General features: G+C 41.4%; 1 protein-coding gene across 2 annotated transcripts in view; it reads right to left on the reverse strand.

Moving 5' to 3' along the window:
* The window catches only part of ube2o (ubiquitin-conjugating enzyme E2O), an 81,294-nt gene that overhangs the window by 26,183 nt on the left and 35,151 nt on the right, over positions 1-19,960 (reverse strand). For both annotated transcript variants that reach the window (XM_084424838.1, XM_084424839.1), the window contains 2 exons: positions 1,083-1,185; positions 550-895 (listed from right to left, as the gene is read on the reverse strand). In XM_084424838.1, the coding sequence (XP_084280964.1) occupies positions 550-895; positions 1,083-1,185 (449 nt within the window). The remainder of the gene's footprint in view (positions 1-549; positions 896-1,082; positions 1,186-19,960) is intronic.

Raw genomic sequence — 19,960 nt, forward strand, 5'->3', positions numbered from 1 at the left:
ACGATTTCCATCCGTTTTGATCATTTTGTTTTGTGGTCCTAGGGTCCTAAAGTAAATTATTTGCTGTTTAGTCATTGGGTCAGATCTTATTGCAATAACTACTCCAAGTGAGCAACTTTTAGACAGAGTTCGCTTGTTACTCGTTTTGACTAAATCATTAAAAAAAAAGACATGGCTCATAAAAATAATACGAATACTTCTGTTGTCTGCATTCAGTGTTCAAATGTTTTTCAATGGTTTCCTGGACTTTCTAATCTCCTAATGGTTTTTAATTGGGCACCAAAAAAACAACAACAAAAAAAACACTACCCATGCCCTGACACACAGTACATGTGAAACATTCCTTATAACCATATCCAGTGTCAAAGGTCAAGAAAATCATTCAGTTATTTAGAATTGTTTGTCGATTAGCAAACATAATGATCAATTCTGTCAGTTAGGACTGAAGGATATTAAGGGTGAACCTGCAGGTATTGCACTATGATTTACAACTTTTTTCTGGCACGGCATGATAATTTCTGAACTGACAAATCAAAAATATTCATTCACCTGTCTCCTGGTTTAAACTCGCGTGAAAACTTAGTCCTCTTCTTCTTGTGTTTTCTCTTTAGGTTGCGGATAGAGAGAGGAATGCTTTTTTTTCGGGTTGGGCCACTCTGCAGTGAGGCTGTAGAGCTGGCAGAGGAAGTGACAGAGCTGGTATCATCTGTATCATCACCTGGCTCCTCATCTGACTCTTGGTCTCCCAAATGGGCCCATTGTCCCTGAAGAGCATCCAATGGTGGCTCTTTTCGCTCCTTCAGAGCATCCTGGCATGGAACAGGACCATTGTTGGGGTAGCATGGAACAGAATTATCATCAGAACAATCCTGTTCCTGCACTGATCTCTTTTCACCTGGAGCGTAAGACATGGTACAAAATATCAGACAATTTCTTAGCATCAAAAATAAGGTTAAAGATTAAAGACATATTTGATAGAATAGAATATGATACAATATTTCATATTGAAGAAACAATTACATGGACCATGCTGACAAATCAGTTCAGTTTGTGGTTTAAAAGTGAATAAAACAGTGCAGTACCTTCTATGCTGTCCGTTTTCTCTGTTGACTGTGAATTGTTACTCTGTGAGTCTGCATTTTCTGGAATTTTCTTTCCCACTTCTTTTCTAAACATTCTTTTTAACTAAAAATAAATAAATAAAAAAAAATAATCAAATGATCAAAAAGCAAGAAAAGGGAATTACAATAGCCAAATGATTTATTTTCATTTAGTAAAAACTATTTAAATACTAGTTAAGCCATGTTAGATCAACTAACTGACCAAACTATTAGGGCTGTCAGGATTCCTTGAATAAATTCGATTACTCGATTTAAAAAAATACTCAATAGCAATTTTCAATTTTCAAATAGTCAATTAACCGGCAAAATACCGAGAGTGGCACATTCCACGGATGCGAATCCATGAACCGCATTATTAGACAGTTTTCAAAGACTGCACGATATATTAAAACCATTTAAAAATCATAATATAGCATAGTGCTATTGTGAAATCACAAAGGCTGTTATTCAGTTAAATAAATATTTGCATTGAACAATCATCTTCAGAGAAATTAGGAAAACGAATTACTATCGAAGAACTTCATGTAGCTGTTTCTTCCTTGCATGCTGGGAAAAGTCCAAGACCAAGATGGGTACCCGCTGGAATTCTATAAAGTGCTTTGGCAAAAACGTTCCCATCTATTACAATCCTTCTCAGGCTAATACAGAGGAAGCTTTGATTTTGTTGGACGCTGAGAAAGCGTTTGATAGAGTGGAGTGGAGCTATTCATTTTATACTTTGGATAAGTTTGGTTTAGGAAAGAAATTGATTTCATGGATTAAAGGGACACCAGGCAAGCCTGAGTGTTTTTTCTCTACAAAGCTCCCCCTAGCTCCCCCTAGTGTCTGGTAGTAAATGCTTTCAAACACACTGTCGTAAAAACGAACTGTTGTCCCTCCCCCCTTGCCACGAGCAACCCAGCTGAGCAGAGGAACCGGCTATTTCAAAACCAGTTATGTCTACCGAGGTAAGTAAAGTAATATTTTCTTTCCAACTGATGGCGATTTTTTATTTTTTTGTTTTTATTGTGTTGTCATGCATACTAGTATTTTTACCGGGAACGAACGATATGAACGAGTCGTTGTTTTTTTTGGGAGAGTGGGCATGAGCATAAAAAAAAGTTTTTTTCTTCTGCTTCTTCCCCGGCTCTGCCATTATACACACGTTTGCAACAATCGCTAGCCGGGTTTCGTTAGCCTGCCTCTGTGCTGGGGATGCTTGCCGTAAACTGATCCTGCTTCTCGCGATGTCTGAGACTTTGTGAGACTGAAGGATGCGGGTAGGATACACCGAACTTGCAAGCGGGATATTCTTCCTACAGGCAGTAGGAGCGGGCGAGAGAGTCTTCATTCGCCCTGTAATGAGTCATTTAACGTCTTGGCGGCCCTAATTTAAAAACAAATGATCGTTGCGACGGAAGCGAATCAATCAAAACTAACTTTAGCTGGAAAATAACTTTATTAAAGAACCGCTATAAAGCCAAAACAATCTTACGTTATATTATACATTTATCTCTGTGAAACTGCTTTGAGACAATCTACATTGTTAAAAGCGCTATATAAATGAAAATGACTTGACTTGACTTGACTTAACCATATACCGACTTACGAAGATGATTAATTAACACGAAAACGTTGCCTGATGTCCCTTTAAGTTGCTTTGTTCCTCCCCACTGGCTGCAGTAAGGACAAACAAGATTCAATCTAATTATTTTCAATTATATTGCTCTACAAGACAAGGATGGCCCTTTTTTATTTGTGTCGAGGTAAACGTTTATTTATATGCGGATGATTTACTACTTTATGTTTCTAATTTGTCTTTATCCGTCCCTGCTGCCCTGGCCACTCTTCAATGCTTCGGTCAAATTTCAGGTTATAAATTGAACTTGTCTAAAAGTGTAATATTTCCAATTAATACATTAGCAAAGAATTTCTCTAAGTAGCCTAGTTTTTCATATCTTGAAATTCTTGCTACACATAAATATGCAGATCTATTTAAAGCAAATTGGACTCCTTTGTTGTCCTGAACTAGGGAGAATTTTGATCAATGGTCCCTTCTGAATCTCTCTTTAGCTGCTCAAATTAATGCTGTGAAAATGTTTGTTGTCCCACGATTTTTATATTTGTTTCAATGCATCAGTATCTTTCTCCCACAGCTTTTTGTTTTTATTTTTATGATTTAGACTGCAAGATAGTGGGCTTTATCTGGTTTATCCTCAGGTTACGTAAAGTATACCCAAGCCATTGGGGGGTTTGGCATTCCCTAACCTGAGGTTCTATTATTGGGCCACCAATATTAGAGATTTAAAAATGTAGAGTCTCTTCCTTCATGGCTTAAGATGGAAGCAAATTCCACTAAACCCACCTCACTGAATGCTTTAGTATATTCTCACATTCTTCTACCTCACCTTTTGCTATGAATCTGATAGTAAAAGGGTCATGAAACCCTGAACCAAATTTTCTGAGATTTTAACAGAGGTATGTGTGTTGAACACCATTGAAGACAATGTTAGCATCTGTTAGATTTAATAGTAGGGGGAAAATGGTTAAATCTTAGTTTTTTTTCCGCAGAGCACTATAGTACTTTGATGACTCATCGGTGTCTCATAATTATTCATGAGACTGAGTTTTCTTATCCAATGAGAAGACACTTTCTCTTAATTATTCATGACACCACATGGAACTTTCCAATGATAGACATGTCAAACTGTGATATCGCGTAGTAGATGAGAGAGTCAATGATGGGACGCGCGTTTGTTTTCGTGGTGCAAAAGTTCCAGTGCATCTTTCCCCGCGATGCTGCCAGGGATCTGGCTGCGGGCGGTTGGTTGGCCATCAACCACGGACACATCTAAACTATGTGTGTGTACACACAACCACTCAACTGGAGAATGGTGGACTTCGGCCTTGTACACCAATGCAGGTTGCGTCTTGCGAGTGATGCGGTCCCGAGGACTTTTCTATCGCTTCAGAGGTGTGTGTGTGTGTGTGTGTGTGTGTGTGTGTGTGTGTGTGTGTGTGTGTCTCTAAAGTGTAACCCTGACCGTTTTACTTGCCTTTTGTTAAATAATCACTCGTTATTAAAATTTAGATATTTCGATAATACTTCAATTGTATGGAACGTATGCTTAATTTGTGCAAATTTTTATGTCACTGTCCATCTTTATTATGTGGGTTTAGAGGGCACGTAGATCTAGGCTATGTACGGAACGTTTTTTTTTTTTTTTTGCGGAAAATATATTATTTCTTTAAATATATGCATTTATAGTGTGTATATAAACAAATATATATTTTATAATGACAATTATACATATGCATGTACATTTATATGTTTTAAATACAATTATGATTACTGTAGGCTAATATATGTAGCAGGGCATTCAGTTACTTTTGAAAGGACAAAAATAAGGTGTCAGTGTATTTCATTAGACTTTAACTTTGTCAGCTATAAAAGAAATTTAGCATTTCCTCACGTTTTACCACTGATTTTTTGTGACATTCTTCAGCATGTCACCACTTAAATCACCACTTAAAGCAACAGCGCCATCATACATGCCTGTGTGTATGCACCATCCTAGTCCGAAGTCCACAGGTCTACAAGTCGAAGTCCACAGTAGTCGATTGTCGGTTCACGCGCGTGATCATAGGTACTAAACCTATGCGCGTGAACTCGACAATCGATTACTGTGGACTTCGACCGAAAACAGGATGTAAATACAGGTATGTGCGCTGGCTGAATAAACATCATTTTTTATATATTTCTTTCACATCTACTGCAGTCAGATTCACCCGCGTTCACTCAGAAGGAATCACTCACATGACCTGTGCACTTGTAATGACACATCAAGGATGTTAAGGGGCTAAAAGCAGGTTTAAAACTTGCCCCATTGAAGTCAACAGGGTGCAAATTTTAAAACGAGGATAACACGGTGTAGGCAACACCGATTTTTGTCGTTGTTCTCTGTACTGACAGCACTCCAAATGTACAAAAAAATGAGCTCAATGTTAAAATTGACCGGAGTTCTCCTTTAAGGGAAGCTGAGAGACCTAGGCAATCTTCTTATGGAAATCCAGGGTGCCAGAGAAGAAGGTTACCTCACAGGATTGGCCTACCTGGATACCGCCAGAGGCATTGGGCCCATCGTGGAGAAACTCCCTCACGGGCTACAGGAGAAATGGCTCTCAGTCGGCTCAAGATTTAAAGAAGATAACAACGGCTACTTCCCCCCCATTCGATTACTTTGCCGATTTCATCTGCGATGAAGCACGCCGGAGTAATGATCCCAGTTTCATCCTTCTATACGCCAGCAACAACGGACTGAAGTCAGACAAGGTAGTCTCAAATAATTATGGAAGAAAAATATCCGTTCACAAGACAGACATCTCTTCAGGTAAAGACCCACCTGCGAACTCACCTGAGAGAAAGCCTGGTGGGTCAGAGAAAAACTATCCCATTCACAACAAACCACATTCGCTAAGGAAATGCAGAGTATTTAGAGGGAAGACTCTTGAAGAAAGAAAGAGCATTCTCAAGGAGAATGGAATTTATTTCAAGTGCTGCATATCAGCTAGTCATCTTGCAAGAGACTGTAAAGCAACAGTAAAGTGCCTGGAGTGCGACAGCGACTTACATCATGCTGCTATGCATCCAGGTCCACCACCTCAAGTCTACAGAAGGCCTACACCCCCACCAGACAATGGCGGGGAGGAAGAGGTACATGCTAGCGACAGCACAGCCATCTCCTCACACTGCACTCAGGTATGTGGTCCAGATCGAACAGCAAGATCCTGCTCGAAGATCTGTCTGGTACGAATATACCCTCAAGGTCAACGTGAGAAGGCAACCAACATGTACGTCATTTTGGATGATCAAAGTAACCGTTCACTGGTGCGTTCAGATTTCTTCGAGCTTTTCAACATCAAGGGCCAACCATTCCCTTACGCACTGAAGATCTGTGCCGGATTGGTTGAGACGTCAGGCAGAAAGGCAGAGGGTTTCAAGGTCGAATCGCTTGATGGGCAGACTAGCCTATTGCTACCACCACTAATTGAGTGTAATGAGATTCTCATTGATCGCTCTGAAATACCGACGCCTGATGCAGCCCGTCACCATCCACACCTATCAAGTGTAGCGGCACACATACCAGAACTCGACCCCAAGGCGGAAATCCTCATCTTGCTAGGCAGAGACATTGTGAGGGTCCATAAAGTCCAACAGCAAGTGAGTGGACCTCACAAACCTTTGTTTGTGGACCTTTGCACAAAGATTGGATTTAGGATGGGTCCTGGTAGGAGACATGTGCCTAGGGAATGAACACAAAACAGCTGTGAGTGCGTTCAAGACAAGTGTGCTAGAGAATGGCCTACCCTCTATTCTCAGACCATGTAAAGGCTTCATGAAGCTGACTGAAGATGTGTCCCATGGCAAGGAGCAGAAGATAAACCACACAAGGCATCGTTAGAGGCCCTTGGACTACTATACATGTAGATAATGAAAAAGATGCATTGGGACTGGCATTTAAAGACATTAACTCTATTGGAGTTAGACAACATGTGTCAGGACCTACTCATTGTCGTAATCATACTCTAGATCTAATATTATCACACGGAATCAATGTTGATGCTGTTGAAATTTCTGCAGCAGAGCGATGACATCTCAGATCATTATCTAGTCTCGTGTAACTTAATTTAGCCAAGGCTGCAAAGCCGACTCCATGTTACAAATATGTTAGACCTATCACTTCTGCCGCTCAAGATTGCTTTATTAATAATCTTCCTGATCAGTTTCATCATCTCAGCATCCCAGATAGCTTAGAAGAACTTGATATTGTGACAGAAACTTTTAACTCTCTTTTCCAACACTTTAGACATAGTTGCTCCGTTGCGATTAAAGAAGATTAAAGAAAATAGTCCAACGCCGTGGTACAACGAGCACACTTGGGCCCTTAAGAGAGCAGCCAGAAAAATGGAGCGCAACTGGAAGAAAACAAAACTAGAGGTATTCCGCATTTCATGGAAAGAGAGCTCTATTGCATACAGAGAGGCCTTAAAAGCTGCAAGATCTGCTTATTTTTCAACCCTATTAGAAGAAAATAAACAAAACCCTAGGTATTTATTTGAAACAGTGGCTAAACTAACGAAAAATAAAGCTTTACGCCCAGAAGTTTCCAAGCAGCACAGCAGTAATGACTTTATGACCTTCATTTATAAGATTGATAACATCAGGGAGAAAATTATAACTATGCAACCGTCTACTACAGTATCGCATCAGGCAGTGCATTGTAGTCTCCCTAAGGAAAAATTTAATTCATTCATTGCTATAGAAGAGGAAGAACTCGTTAAACATGTATGTAATGGCGCTTTTCCATTACCAGTACCAGCTCAACTCGCCTCGTCTCAGCTCGCTTTTCGCTCCGTTTTCCATTGCAGATAGTACCTCCACAATAGTACCTGGTCGTCATAGCGACGCCGCAGAAAATGATGACGCAGTGAATAGTGACGATTCTCTCTGTTTCACGTCACATTTTAGTATCGCCTCAGCTCGCTCAGAACCTCGCCGGAGGTGATACGAAAAAAAGTACCTGGAAGCAGGTACAGGTACAACTTTTACACAGTGGAAAACCAAACAAAGGCGAGTCGAGTCGAGTCGAGCTGGTACTGTGTAGTGGAGAAGCGCCATTAGATATGTATACATAGGATATGTAGTCGAAATGTAAAATAAATTTCGAATTTGGTGCCTTCTTGACCGAGGAAAGACAAAGTAACTTCAGGACGCATTTGTATGAAAGACAACAACTCCCACAATGCACCACATTGCACAGCTCCGCAAGCCACTCCCACTAATCCAGAACAGCGCATATGAGGTATCCGCCTATAGGAGAAATCACTCTTCCGTCTACAAGGCTAGCTACCACCAGAGCTTGAAATTCATTACACACAAAATGTCTAGTTAGTTGGCGAACTCATTAGTGAATTACTCCTCGTTTGTATTTCTTTCGAAATGGTGAATTATTGCATGGTACCAGGATGTTCAGTCAGAACATATGCGGTGCGAAACTAGGATGGTTCACAACACAAACGTCCGTGTCCTCGTCTGATTCAGAGATTTCGTCCAGGAGAAATTGGCATCGTTGAAATTCTTTGCAGCAGACGGTCCATAGGCGCACAGTGAGAGCACAGGCACCACCAGTCCGACCCAGCTCGAGCCAGTCCGGGCTCCTCGTCCGCGACAGGCAGGTCTTCTGCCTCGGCTGCTCTTCACTATAATGCGGCTCGTAAAGGTAGCCACAAACACCTGATTCGAGCATCAGACTTCCGAAATCATCTTCTTCTATATCATATTGAGTACCCTCCGCTATTGTCATAACTTCACATCTGGCTCCACAGCGCCTGTTAGCTTAGCTTCCAAACAAGATGGAGGATATTGCTTTTAGTTTCAGAAAGTGAAGTCCCACCCACTGATCTGTAATAGTTCTGTAACGTGAGTGGGTCCCACCCCCTGCGAAAGATGAGGAACGAGTGTTTGTAGTCTCAACCCCTCTACAAAGATATGGGACTTCCTGCTTAGAATGATGCAAAATTACGATTTATGCATCATTGTAAGCAGGAACTGCAACACTGAAATCCTTATTTCTCCCGTCTCTGGGGAAAATGAGGGAATAATGCACGACCATTCAAAAATATGACTGGGTTTCTAACGATACAAGGCTTGATGCAAATGGGTGAAGTGTCCCTTTAAGTTGGCTATGATTAAACCGCTTGTTAAAAAACCACAACTTGATCGTACAGAATTGGTCAATTACAGGCCGATCTCGAATCTACCTTTTCTGTCAAAGATACTAGAAAAGGCGGTATCCTCACAACTATGTTCCTTTTTAGAAAGAAATTATATCTGCGAGGATTTTCAGTCAGGATTTAGACCGTACCATAGTACTGAGACTGCTCTTATTAGAATTACAAATTATTTGCTCTTATCATCCGATCGTGGTTGTATCTCTCTATTAGTGTTACTCGATCTTAGTGCTGCATTTGATACTATTGACCACAACATTCTTTTAAATAGACTTGAAAATGATGTTGGCATTAGTGGAATTGCATTAGCATGGTTCAAATCATACTTATCTGATTGTTATCAGTTTGTAACAGTAAATGAAGAGATGTCTCATCGATCACAAGTTCAGTATGGCGTACCACAAGGCTCAGTACTAGGACCGTTGCTGTTCACTCTGTACATGCTACCCTTGAGAGATATCATTAGGAAGCATGGCATTAGGTTTCACTGTTATGCTGATGATATGCAGCTGTATTTCTTCACACCCTGACGAAACTTACAAATTCACAAAATTAACGGAATGCATAGCTGATATAAAAACCTGGATGACTAGCAATTTCCTACTACTTAATTCTGAAAAAACAGAGATTCTAATTATTGGACAAAAAACTTCCTCTCGTAATAGCCTAGAATACTGTCTACACTTGATGGCTGCTCTGTCAAGTCCTCGTCATCGGTTAGGAACCTGGGTGTGCTCTTTGATACCAATCTTTCATTTCAAAGTCACGTGTCTAGCATCCACATTTTTTCATCTTAAAAATATATATCTAAATTACGTTACATGCTCTCAATGAAAAATGCAGAACAATTAGTTCATGCGTTCATGACATCAAGGCTAGATTATTGTAATGCTATTATGGGTGGTTGGCCTGCATGCTGAATAAACAAACTACAGCTGGTCCAACATGCAGCAGCTAGAGTTCTTACCAGAACCAGGAAGTATGACCATATTAGCCCAGTTCTGTCAACACTGCATTGGCTCCCTATTTAACAACGTTTAAAAAGGTAAACATACATTTAAAAATATTGCTGATTACTTGCAAAGCACTAAATGGTTTAGCTCCCCAGTACTTGAGCGAGCTCTTAACGCATTATAGTCCTACACGTCTACTGCAATCTCAAAATTCTGGCGAGTTGATAATACCTAGAATATCAAAATCGACTGCTGGCGGTAGATCCTTCTCCTATTTAGCATCTAAACTTTGGAACAGTCTTCCTAACATTGTCCGGGAAGCAGAGACACTCTAAAAACGCATCTCTTTTACCTGGCATTCATATAGAACATTATACATTTCTATTATTCAAATCAGTTAAATGATAATTAGGCTGCATAGATTAGGTCAACCGGAACCGGGGACACTTCCTATAACACCTGATGTACTCGTTACATCATAAGAAGAATGGCATCTACGCTAATGTTAGACTTTGTTTATTCCGAGGTTTACTGAAGTCAGCCGGATCCAGATCAGATGGTGGACCTGTGCCTGGACCCATCCACGACGCATCCCTGAGGTGTCAGCCTCATCAGCCCTGTGAAGGCCTCATCGACACGACAGCCATCGGCACTGATCCTCAACAAACTCGTCTCCATACCAGCGTGAGGACTCCGACTTCCAACCAGATGGAACTAGATAAATATTCTGAATGTTCTGATCCTATCTGACTTCTGACCTGTAATGCTGCCTTAATCATATTTGTACACTGTTCGCTCGTTGGACAGAGGAGAACTGGCCCTGACTGAGCCTGGTTTCTCCCAAGGTTTTTTTTCTTCATTCTGTCGCTTGATGGAGTTTTGGTTGCTTGCCACTGTTGCCTTGGCTTTTGGCTTGCTTAGTTAGGGATATTTAACTTTCAACAATATTATTGATCTGCCTTACTTAACCCTCTGAGGTCGGCAAACACGCCGGCGCGTTTTGCTGGATTTTCTTCACATTGTAGCACAATAAACTTAAACTAGAATGCATTTCCGGAGGAACTGCGAAGTGTGCTTGCTCGGGTGCGGTTCACTAACGTTAGCAGGTAGTGGATAAGGGTGCGTTGAAGTTTGCTTGATCTGAAAATTTCAACAATAGTACTTTTTTCAAGATTGTGCAAAAAGGTGAAAAGTTATGTGCATTAAGAGACATGTCTGCAATGTAGACTAGTGCCAATGGCATTGTTTATGTGGCTTGGTTGTTGGTTTTGAAATAATTGGTTATGAATATACAGCAGAGAGTGGGAGTGTTTTGGGTGATGAAATAGTAGGCTATTGAAAAGAAGTTGACAGTCTTCATTTACTGTATCCAATAAGCCAATACAAAACTCACCCAGCTGTTCTGTGGTTGAGTGTTCCCTTTGATTAGGAACAAATTTACTATCTCAAATTAAGGTCTACCGTAATTAGCGATGCTTTGATTGCTGCTGTCAAGATAGTTGTCATCACCTAAACAGAAACGCAGATTTTTATAGCCTACCGTCAGTCCTCATATTGTAATTAAATGAAAAACGCTATCAGTTTCACTATTAGCTTACTCTATCGATGCAATCGCAACAACATGGATAACGCTGTTTGGCCTTGCCTAACTTTATATGACATATGCGCCATATACTAGAGTTACACATCCCGCTGCCCTTTAAGGGCTTGAATTTCGGTGCGGGAATGTGTGGATTGCGCATAATTTAAACCATTCCTGCAAGGTTAGCTTTTATAGTGCGAGAAATTCCCGCACAAATATATTTGCTTCATCTCAGAACAAATGATTAAAAAATAAATTCACAGATGCGAGAAAAAAGATGTCAAACTGTCTTTCATTTTCAAATTGAATTCCTCAATCAGCGCTGGACCGGCATTTTCTGCCTTCCGCTGAGCCCTGGCCGTAGACAGATCATATGTTTCACGCTGTCAATGCAGTGGTCTGCGTTGCGCTGATCTTATTCACACTATCTAGGTGTAGGTGCAGCATTCTAACATTGAGTCATAATGAGCTGTTTGTGAAGAAATTATCCGCTTCCAAATTATGTCATTTTAATCACGAAATTGAAACATTAAAAAACAATTTGCTCTTTATGGTGTGCGAGTGATAGAGTGCGGCAGCAACGAACCAACTGATCAGCTTGCAGCGTAACAACATTGAATGCTCGGCCGAACAGCTGATCATAGCTGTACAGGGCGCCTTATTATTTTTCATCTCCATAAATATATCTAGTAGTAAAGCTAATGCAAGGGCTAGAAATCTATTAATCTTTTGCTGATACTTCCTTGTCATCATGGAGAGCGCAGTTTATGGTTGCATAGCAACGACAGACGCCACGTGAGAGCAAGCGCGAAAGGAGACAGCGGTGTGCCCGCGCTTTCCACTTGTTTTTACACATCTAAGGTGCGTTCCATTCGACAGGGTCCATACGCAGTGTTCACTGCTCCCCTACTCCCTGAGCACGGTATATCAGTTGAAGTGGACTTCACTGACAATAACCGCTCATTTGAAACGCCCTGCAAACGTCATCAAAGAAAGTCAACTACGGGGTCGCGCAGATTATGATATAACATAAATATATATAGGACTACATTCATATTTAAATTTTTATTGTTATATTATATATTTTCAATTATATTGCACTATTTTACAACTACCTAAAATAAAATCACTTTACTTCACAAACTAGCTAAGCTGGCTGCATTCACTGAGGTAAATTATAATCATCAAAAATGATATATGTAATATTCACAACAATAACCGTTAAAAATACTGTCATTTAACAATGGCGAAATGTATGAATACTTACACACACGTTAGTTATGACCGTTCTGACTGGTGATGACGTGGTGCGCGAAATGACAGTTGGGTGATCATCGCTCTCCACTTCCTGTGAAGCAGAGCCGGCCCGAGGCATAAGCGAACTAAGCGGCTGCTTAGGGCCCCCCAGTTGTTTTGTTTTTGTTTTTCACTCAGATTTTTTTTTTTTTACATATTAATTAATTTAAACAAGTGACATGAATGAATTAATGACTAATTCAAGAAAAGAAAATTCTGATTTCATGATCAATATACCTGCCTACAACTGCTGCGGTGTCTGCCAGTGTTTGAGTCATGCGCATAACCTCGCGTGCATATTCGTCCGCAAAGTCACGGTAATGTTAAGCCATGTCACAAAAATTTGATTTGATCAGTGATTGATGATTGACATTTAAATCAATGATTTATCCTTTAAATTTAATAATATTCAGAACAGAACAAGAATAAAAAAATAACTATAAACAAACAAAATAATTTAAAGCGAAAGTGAAAGTAAGCGGCGTTGGGCTCACGTATCTCTCTCATTAGAATCAAAATGTTTCAACATTCGCGATGTATTTGGATTGTAAACTATTCTTTATTATAGTCTTTGTACTTAACTCACCTTCCAATATCGACGGAAAAAATCCTTATCCTCTTCACACGCGCAAAAAAGTGCTTGGAAACATCACAGTGGAGCGGAGCTTACACTGAATGGTACAAATTGTACTACTGACTATTTAAACAGAGCAGCGTCATTTTTATAGGTTGACTATTTTATTATTATATTTTATTTCGGCTACAATGAACAGGCTGCGATGTCAATATTACAATGCTGGAATGTTGTGTGTGTGAGGCGCGGGCGCGATCGAACAGTGGAAACATAAAAACATACTCCGTCATGTTCATACAAGACATCATTCAAACTGCAAAGTGTTGCAAAACGTTGGAGGATATTTTGCAAACAATTTATTTAATGTGTTTTGTGACAGTTTGTTTTCAGAAGTTTCAAAGAGTTAGTAAAAGAGTAAAGAAAAACGTAAAACTTTTTAAGTAGGCCTATCTATTTTGTATTAAGTATTTATTTTGTATTAATACATAACCTCATTGTATTCATTTATAATGTAACATTATAGTGTGACATTTGTGTCAAAAATCGTCAAACAGGTGACTCCGCGTGGTGGGAGGAGGCCCCCAAATCAAATTCTGCTTAGGGCCCCCAAAAGGCTTGGGCCGGCACTGCTGTGATGTGATGTATCGATGTTCCCTTATTCCCTATGCCGTGCGCAGTGCCCTTCGAACTGAACATGTTCGCTCCCTTCGGATTGGAATCTCACTTAAGATGGCGGAATACCCTGTGAAGTCCACTTCGCAGTCCACTTAAAATTTGGGAATGTTTTTTTGTTTGTTTTTTATCTTGTACATCCTCACATTGGAGTCTTGAGTTAATGTACAAAGTTTGGTTTTGATACGTGACAGCGTTTTGGCGACTACGCCGCCGATTTCGTTTGGCTGTGACAGGCAAACGCTTCCGAAAATCAAAAATCCTTCTCGTAACTTTTGTGAGGCTTGGTCCAAGGATCATGTACGTCCAGTTTCGTGAAGTTCGGACCAAATTTGTGACCTGTGAAAATTTAGTTTCGCTTTCTGTTCAATCCAAAATGGCGGACGAACGACATGGACTTGTGATGTCATCTTCGCGAGAAACTTACACCAGTACTGACCGGACGTTTTAAAGTTGGAACGGTGTCTCTGTCTCAAAGGGCCTAGGCGCAGGAGCTGGCCAAAATTTCTCTCCTGGGAATAATAATAATAATAAGAAGAAGAAGAAGAAAACTTAAGAAGAACAATAAGTGTGCTGCTTTCAGCAAGCACACTTAATAATACTAAGAAAACTTAAGAAGAACAATACTGCCCTACAAAGGCAAAACGCCGTAACATCATGTTTGGTCAAAAATGAGTTAGTGTCATTTTTGTGGTATTTGAGACCTCCTTTATCATGTGAATAAATATCGTGAGTCAATTTGATTGTTTTAACGAGAAAATAAAGGGCTATGACAACCGTAACTTCCAAAACCATACGAGAAACCACAGCAGAACGCCGTAACAGCTGTTACGGCTCTTTGCCTTTGTTCCAGCACGCTGAAGTTGAGTTAAGGTGTTCTGACTTTGTTTAGCCTGGCACCAAGAGAGATGTTACGGTGCCGCTGTGATGTTACTGTACTCTGGCTTTGTCATACTGTCAAAGTTTGCCGCTCTTTTATTGCCGCTCTTTACACCAAACCACGTAACACAACACACAACACATCTTTTGAAATAAAGTGTAGACTGCCGAGTGTTTGTTTCTATTATTACTCTGTGAAAGCGTAATGGCCCTTTACTCTTGTGGAAAAATGTTGGTGGAGATGGCCTTGAAACGCCGACATCAAGAGCAAGGTAAGAACATACCAAAAATTTGATTATAAACATGATACATTTTCTGCTTAATTCAGCTAGCTTGCGAGAACAACAACAACAACACTTTGCTGGCCAGACAAACTGCTCCAAGTATGCAATCAGAAACAAAACAAGGTGAACAAGCCATACTTGGATGGTATGCAAGCTAATAGGTTGTTATAAATGTTATTTTCGTTCAGGGCGATGGTTCAGATCTGTCAATGTCAGTGACAGCCCGGAGCTAGCTAAATCTAATCTGTGTCACGTAAATTAGCGCTAACATTGACGCTGACACGCCTCACATCAGACGCCGAAAAACCAATTATTAAATATACAGGCATCCTACCTTTCCATGCAATCCGATGTAATCCATGGAAGATCCATAATCCGCAATGCACGTCATCTGCTGTATCCACAACAATCCATACGTGTTTGAGCACGTTTTCACATTGTTTTTTGTTTTCCTTCTTGCAGGTGTTCATGTCAGATCTTACACAAATCCATATAGCACTAAGCTAACTTAGTTATCGCTAACGTCCGTACAAAGTGGGCTAACCTACATGGTAAAAGTAATTCCAACTTTTTTTCGGTTGACTGTCTATATTACCTCAGAATTAAAAAGCAGTAATCCAAGTCGAGTTCGTTGACTGTGCATCTTGAGCAGTTTGGTGACCCTTAACCCTTTAACTGTCACCACCCCCAAAATTACAATTAAATTGCTGTTATTTTTGAACTCTTGGTATGAAAACAAACTGAGCTTTCTACCAATCTTTCATGATTTTTCATGTTTATTGCTATTTCAAAATAAAGGCCTAAACACGCCTAATGAATATGAAATATTCTTGTTGCAAATTGATACAAATTTATTTATTTACAATTTATTTTAAAACAATTTATTTTACAATTTATCCACCAAAATATGAAAACTAGAGATTGTAAGCTTTCAAATTATATATATAGTTTGTCAATATTACTTTAGGTTTTTACTAAGATATTATTGTTCTAAATATGGGACATTGACAGTTAAAGGGTTAAAGGTAAAATTTGTTGTGTTGGGCAAAAGTATCAACTAAGAAATTTAAATATAAATGAACGTAACTTCTGCCATCCGTGCATTAGATGGCATATAGTCCATGAGCCACAGGGGGTCGTCACTACCACTTGAATTGGCTATTTGGAGACTGTGCGCCCCTCTGGATCATGACAATTGTTGTTATTAATAGAAAGACTAGTATACCAGTATTAATCATCTCCTTGTTTCATATAATTTCAGAACCTTGTAGGGACAAGCCTGTTCAATGTGGTCCAGAAGCACCAAACACAACAAAAAAGATAATTCTGGACAATGGTATGCCTGTTCATCCAAATTAATGTCATAATGTCTTGCATCATATTTTTGAGATTTCCATGTCTCTAATTATAATTTCTCTAATTATAATTTTCATTTCAGACTCTTTTAAAGATTACTGTGTTCGAGAAGATGATACAAAAACATGGGCAATCCTGGATAGCTGTCTGGACATCAGTTTCCCGGAATTTGGTTCAGAGGACTTGTTTAACAGCACGCCTGATACCTCTTTAAATGCGCATTTGGATTTCTCCAGAAGTCCAGACACAGCCACTCTGCCTGCCTCCAACACCACCAGGGCCCTCGTCCCAGCCACTCTGCCTGCCTCCAACACCACCGGAGTCCCAGCCACTCTGCCTGTCTCCAACACCACCGGAGCCCTCATCCCGGCCACTCTGCCTGTCTCCAACACCACCGGAGCCCTCGTCCCAGCCACTCTGCCTGTCTCCAACACCACCGGAGCCCTCGTCCCAGCCACTCTGCCTGCCTCCAACACCACCGGAGTCCCAGCCACTCTGCCTGTCTCCAACACCACCGGAGCCCTCGTCCCAGCCACTCTGCCTGTCTCCAACACCACCGGAGCCCTCGTCCCAGCCACTCTGCCTGTCTCCAACACCACCGGAGCCCTCGTCCCAGCCACTCTGCCTGCCTCCAACACCACCGGAGCCCTCGTCCCAGCCACTCTGCCTGCCTCCAACACCACCGGAGAACTCGTCCCAGCCACTCTGCCTGCCTCCAACACCACCGGAGTCCCAGCCACTCTGCCTGTCTCCAACACCACCGGAGCCCTCGTCCCAGCCACTCTGCCTGTCTCCAACACCACCGGAGCCCTCGTCCCAGCCACTCTGCCTGCCTCCAACACCACCGGAGTCCCAGCCACTCTGCCTGTCTCCAACACCACCGGAGTCCCAGCCACTCTGCCTGTCTCCAACACCACCGAAGCCCTCGTCCCAGCCACTCTGCCTGTCTCCAACACCACCGGAGCCCTCGTCCCAGCCACTCTGCCTGCCTCCAACACCACCGGAGAACTCGTCCCAGCCACTCTGCCTGCCTCCAACACCACCGGAGTCCCAGCCACTCTGCCTGTCTCCAACACCACCGGAGCCCTCGTCCCAGCCACTCTGCCTGCCTGTCTGCCTGCCTCCAACACCACCAGGGCCCTGTCTACATTGGCCCCTCCGATGAGGGAACCATGTGGCCAGAAATGCAGGAGAAAATGTTCAGAGAAATTTAGTGAGGAATGCCGAAAGAAGATTTGGGCCATGTACTGGAACATGGACTACACCGAAAAACGTGCATTTATGTTCTGTAACATAACCCAGCTACCAACGGCAAGATTGTTTGTCCCAAAAGGAACAAGTCGACGCAGCAGGTCTTTTGTTTACAGGCTTAAAAATGAGGATCAGGTTCCACAGCAGGTCTGCAAGAATTTCTTTTTGGCCACTTTGGGGTACCATCCAACAAATGACAGCCTGGTCCTGTCGGTGATGAGAAGTGATATGGGAAATGAGAGGATCCCAAAGGATCAAAGAGGGAGACACACACCAGGCAACAAACTGGACCTGCAGCCATTGTTGGATCACATTGAGTCTTTTCACCCTTCCGTCAGTCATTATCGGAGGGAACATGCTCCCCATCGCCGCTACCTCCCTAGTGACATTAGCATCAAATTGATGTATGCAGACTGGCTGGAAAAGGGCAACAGGTGCTCCTACGAAACATATCGCAAAGCAGTGCGGCAAAAAAACATCAGCTTCACAAAGCTTGGAGAGGAGGAATGTGAGGAGTGCTTACTGCATGAACAGCATGAACATGCTTGTGATGACAATGTCATTGACTGCTTGCAATGTGAGCGCTGGCGCAAACATATAAATTCTGCTTTGCAGGGCAGACTCGCATATCAGGCTGACGCAGAGAAGGACTGGCAGGGAGACACATCAGTGAGGAGTGTGGACCTCCAGAAGGTTATTATGTTGCCACGCATGCCTGGAGTTAAAACTGCCATCTTCACCCGGCGTATAGTGGCATACCATGAGACCTTTGCTTCAGTGGGGAAGAAAGGGAATAAAAAACACACCATCTCCGTGGTCTGGCATGAGGGCATGGCAGGCAGAAGTGCTCAAGAAATAGCATCAGCTTATGTGATGGCATTGGAGAAAGAGCGAGATGTCAGACACAGCATTTACTGGGTGGACAATTGTGCATCCCAGAACAAGAACTGGTGTCTGTTGAGTACGTTAGTCTGCACCATCAATGCTGCCACCTCGGAAAGGGAGGATATCACATTGAAGTACTTTGAGAAGGGACACACCTTCATGAGTGCCGACAGTTTTCACCATGGGGTAGAGCTGGAGATGAAGAGGAGGCCTGGCGGTGCTGTCTATGACTATGAGGACTTTTTTAGTGTAGTGGCCACTTCCAACTCTGGAAAAGTGGAGACTTTACATATGAAAAATGCCAATGTACTTAATTGGAGGGATGGCCATTCCACCACGAAGGTCAAGACGGCCCACAAGTTGAGCGAAATGGCTGAAATTCAGCTGTGACGTGGGTCGAGGAGTTTATTTTACAAGCTCACCCACACAGATGAAAGCTTCATTGAATTGGACTTTCTCCAGAAGAAGTTCAGCATGAATGTACCCTCTCTCCTCAGGTCACATGACCGGGGGATTGAAGAGGGCAAGAAGACTGCAATTATTAAAAAACTGTGTCCTCTTATGCCTTCCAGCAGAAGGGCCTTCTGGGTATCGCTGCCTGTGAACATGGATGAGGAATGAGCAGTCTCTAATCTCTAATGTCTTGGTCTAATGTTTAATTAATTATTACTCTATATCTTTCATTTAAATAAATATACCTTTGTATTCAATTATAATTAAATTATCTTTATTGTGAAAATATACCTTTGTATTCAATTATAATTAAATTATCTTTATTGTGAAAAAAATTATTGTATTTATTCATACTGTACTGCAAAGTAACTTATCTGTCATACTGTTTAACTGTGTTAGTGTTGCCGCACTATCCTGATCATTATAGCACTAAATACGAACAACCAAAGGTCTTCTATATAATTTAAAACACATACCATGATGACTAGACCTTGGTTAGGTGTTCTTATAATGGATGTAAGTATGGGGACAGCAAGCAAATATTGATTATATGTCAGTTACTGCCTTTTGCCTTTGCACGACTCCTTATTTTTGGCACATGATACAAAGGCAGAGTACAGTAACTGCCAAACAAGGGTCAAAGGTCAATTTTGAGCTCAAGATTTTTTGCATACAAACATTTCTTCATTATAGCAACTAGTTGTCAAATTTTGGGAGTCCTACCTATAATACTTTTGTCTGGACAAAACAGAAACTTTAAAGTCATTGTTCTCAGTTTCACACTCTAGCGAGTTAAGGTCTTTTGCCTTTGCAGGGCAGAATAAGTGTGCTGCTTTCAGCACGCACACTTAATTACTCCGTCATTTGTGGTCATACAGAAAAAA

The sequence above is a fragment of the Rutilus rutilus genome (assembly GCF_951802725.1).
Source record: "Rutilus rutilus genome assembly, chromosome: 12".
Lineage (NCBI taxonomy): Eukaryota > Metazoa > Chordata > Actinopteri > Cypriniformes > Leuciscidae > Rutilus > Rutilus rutilus.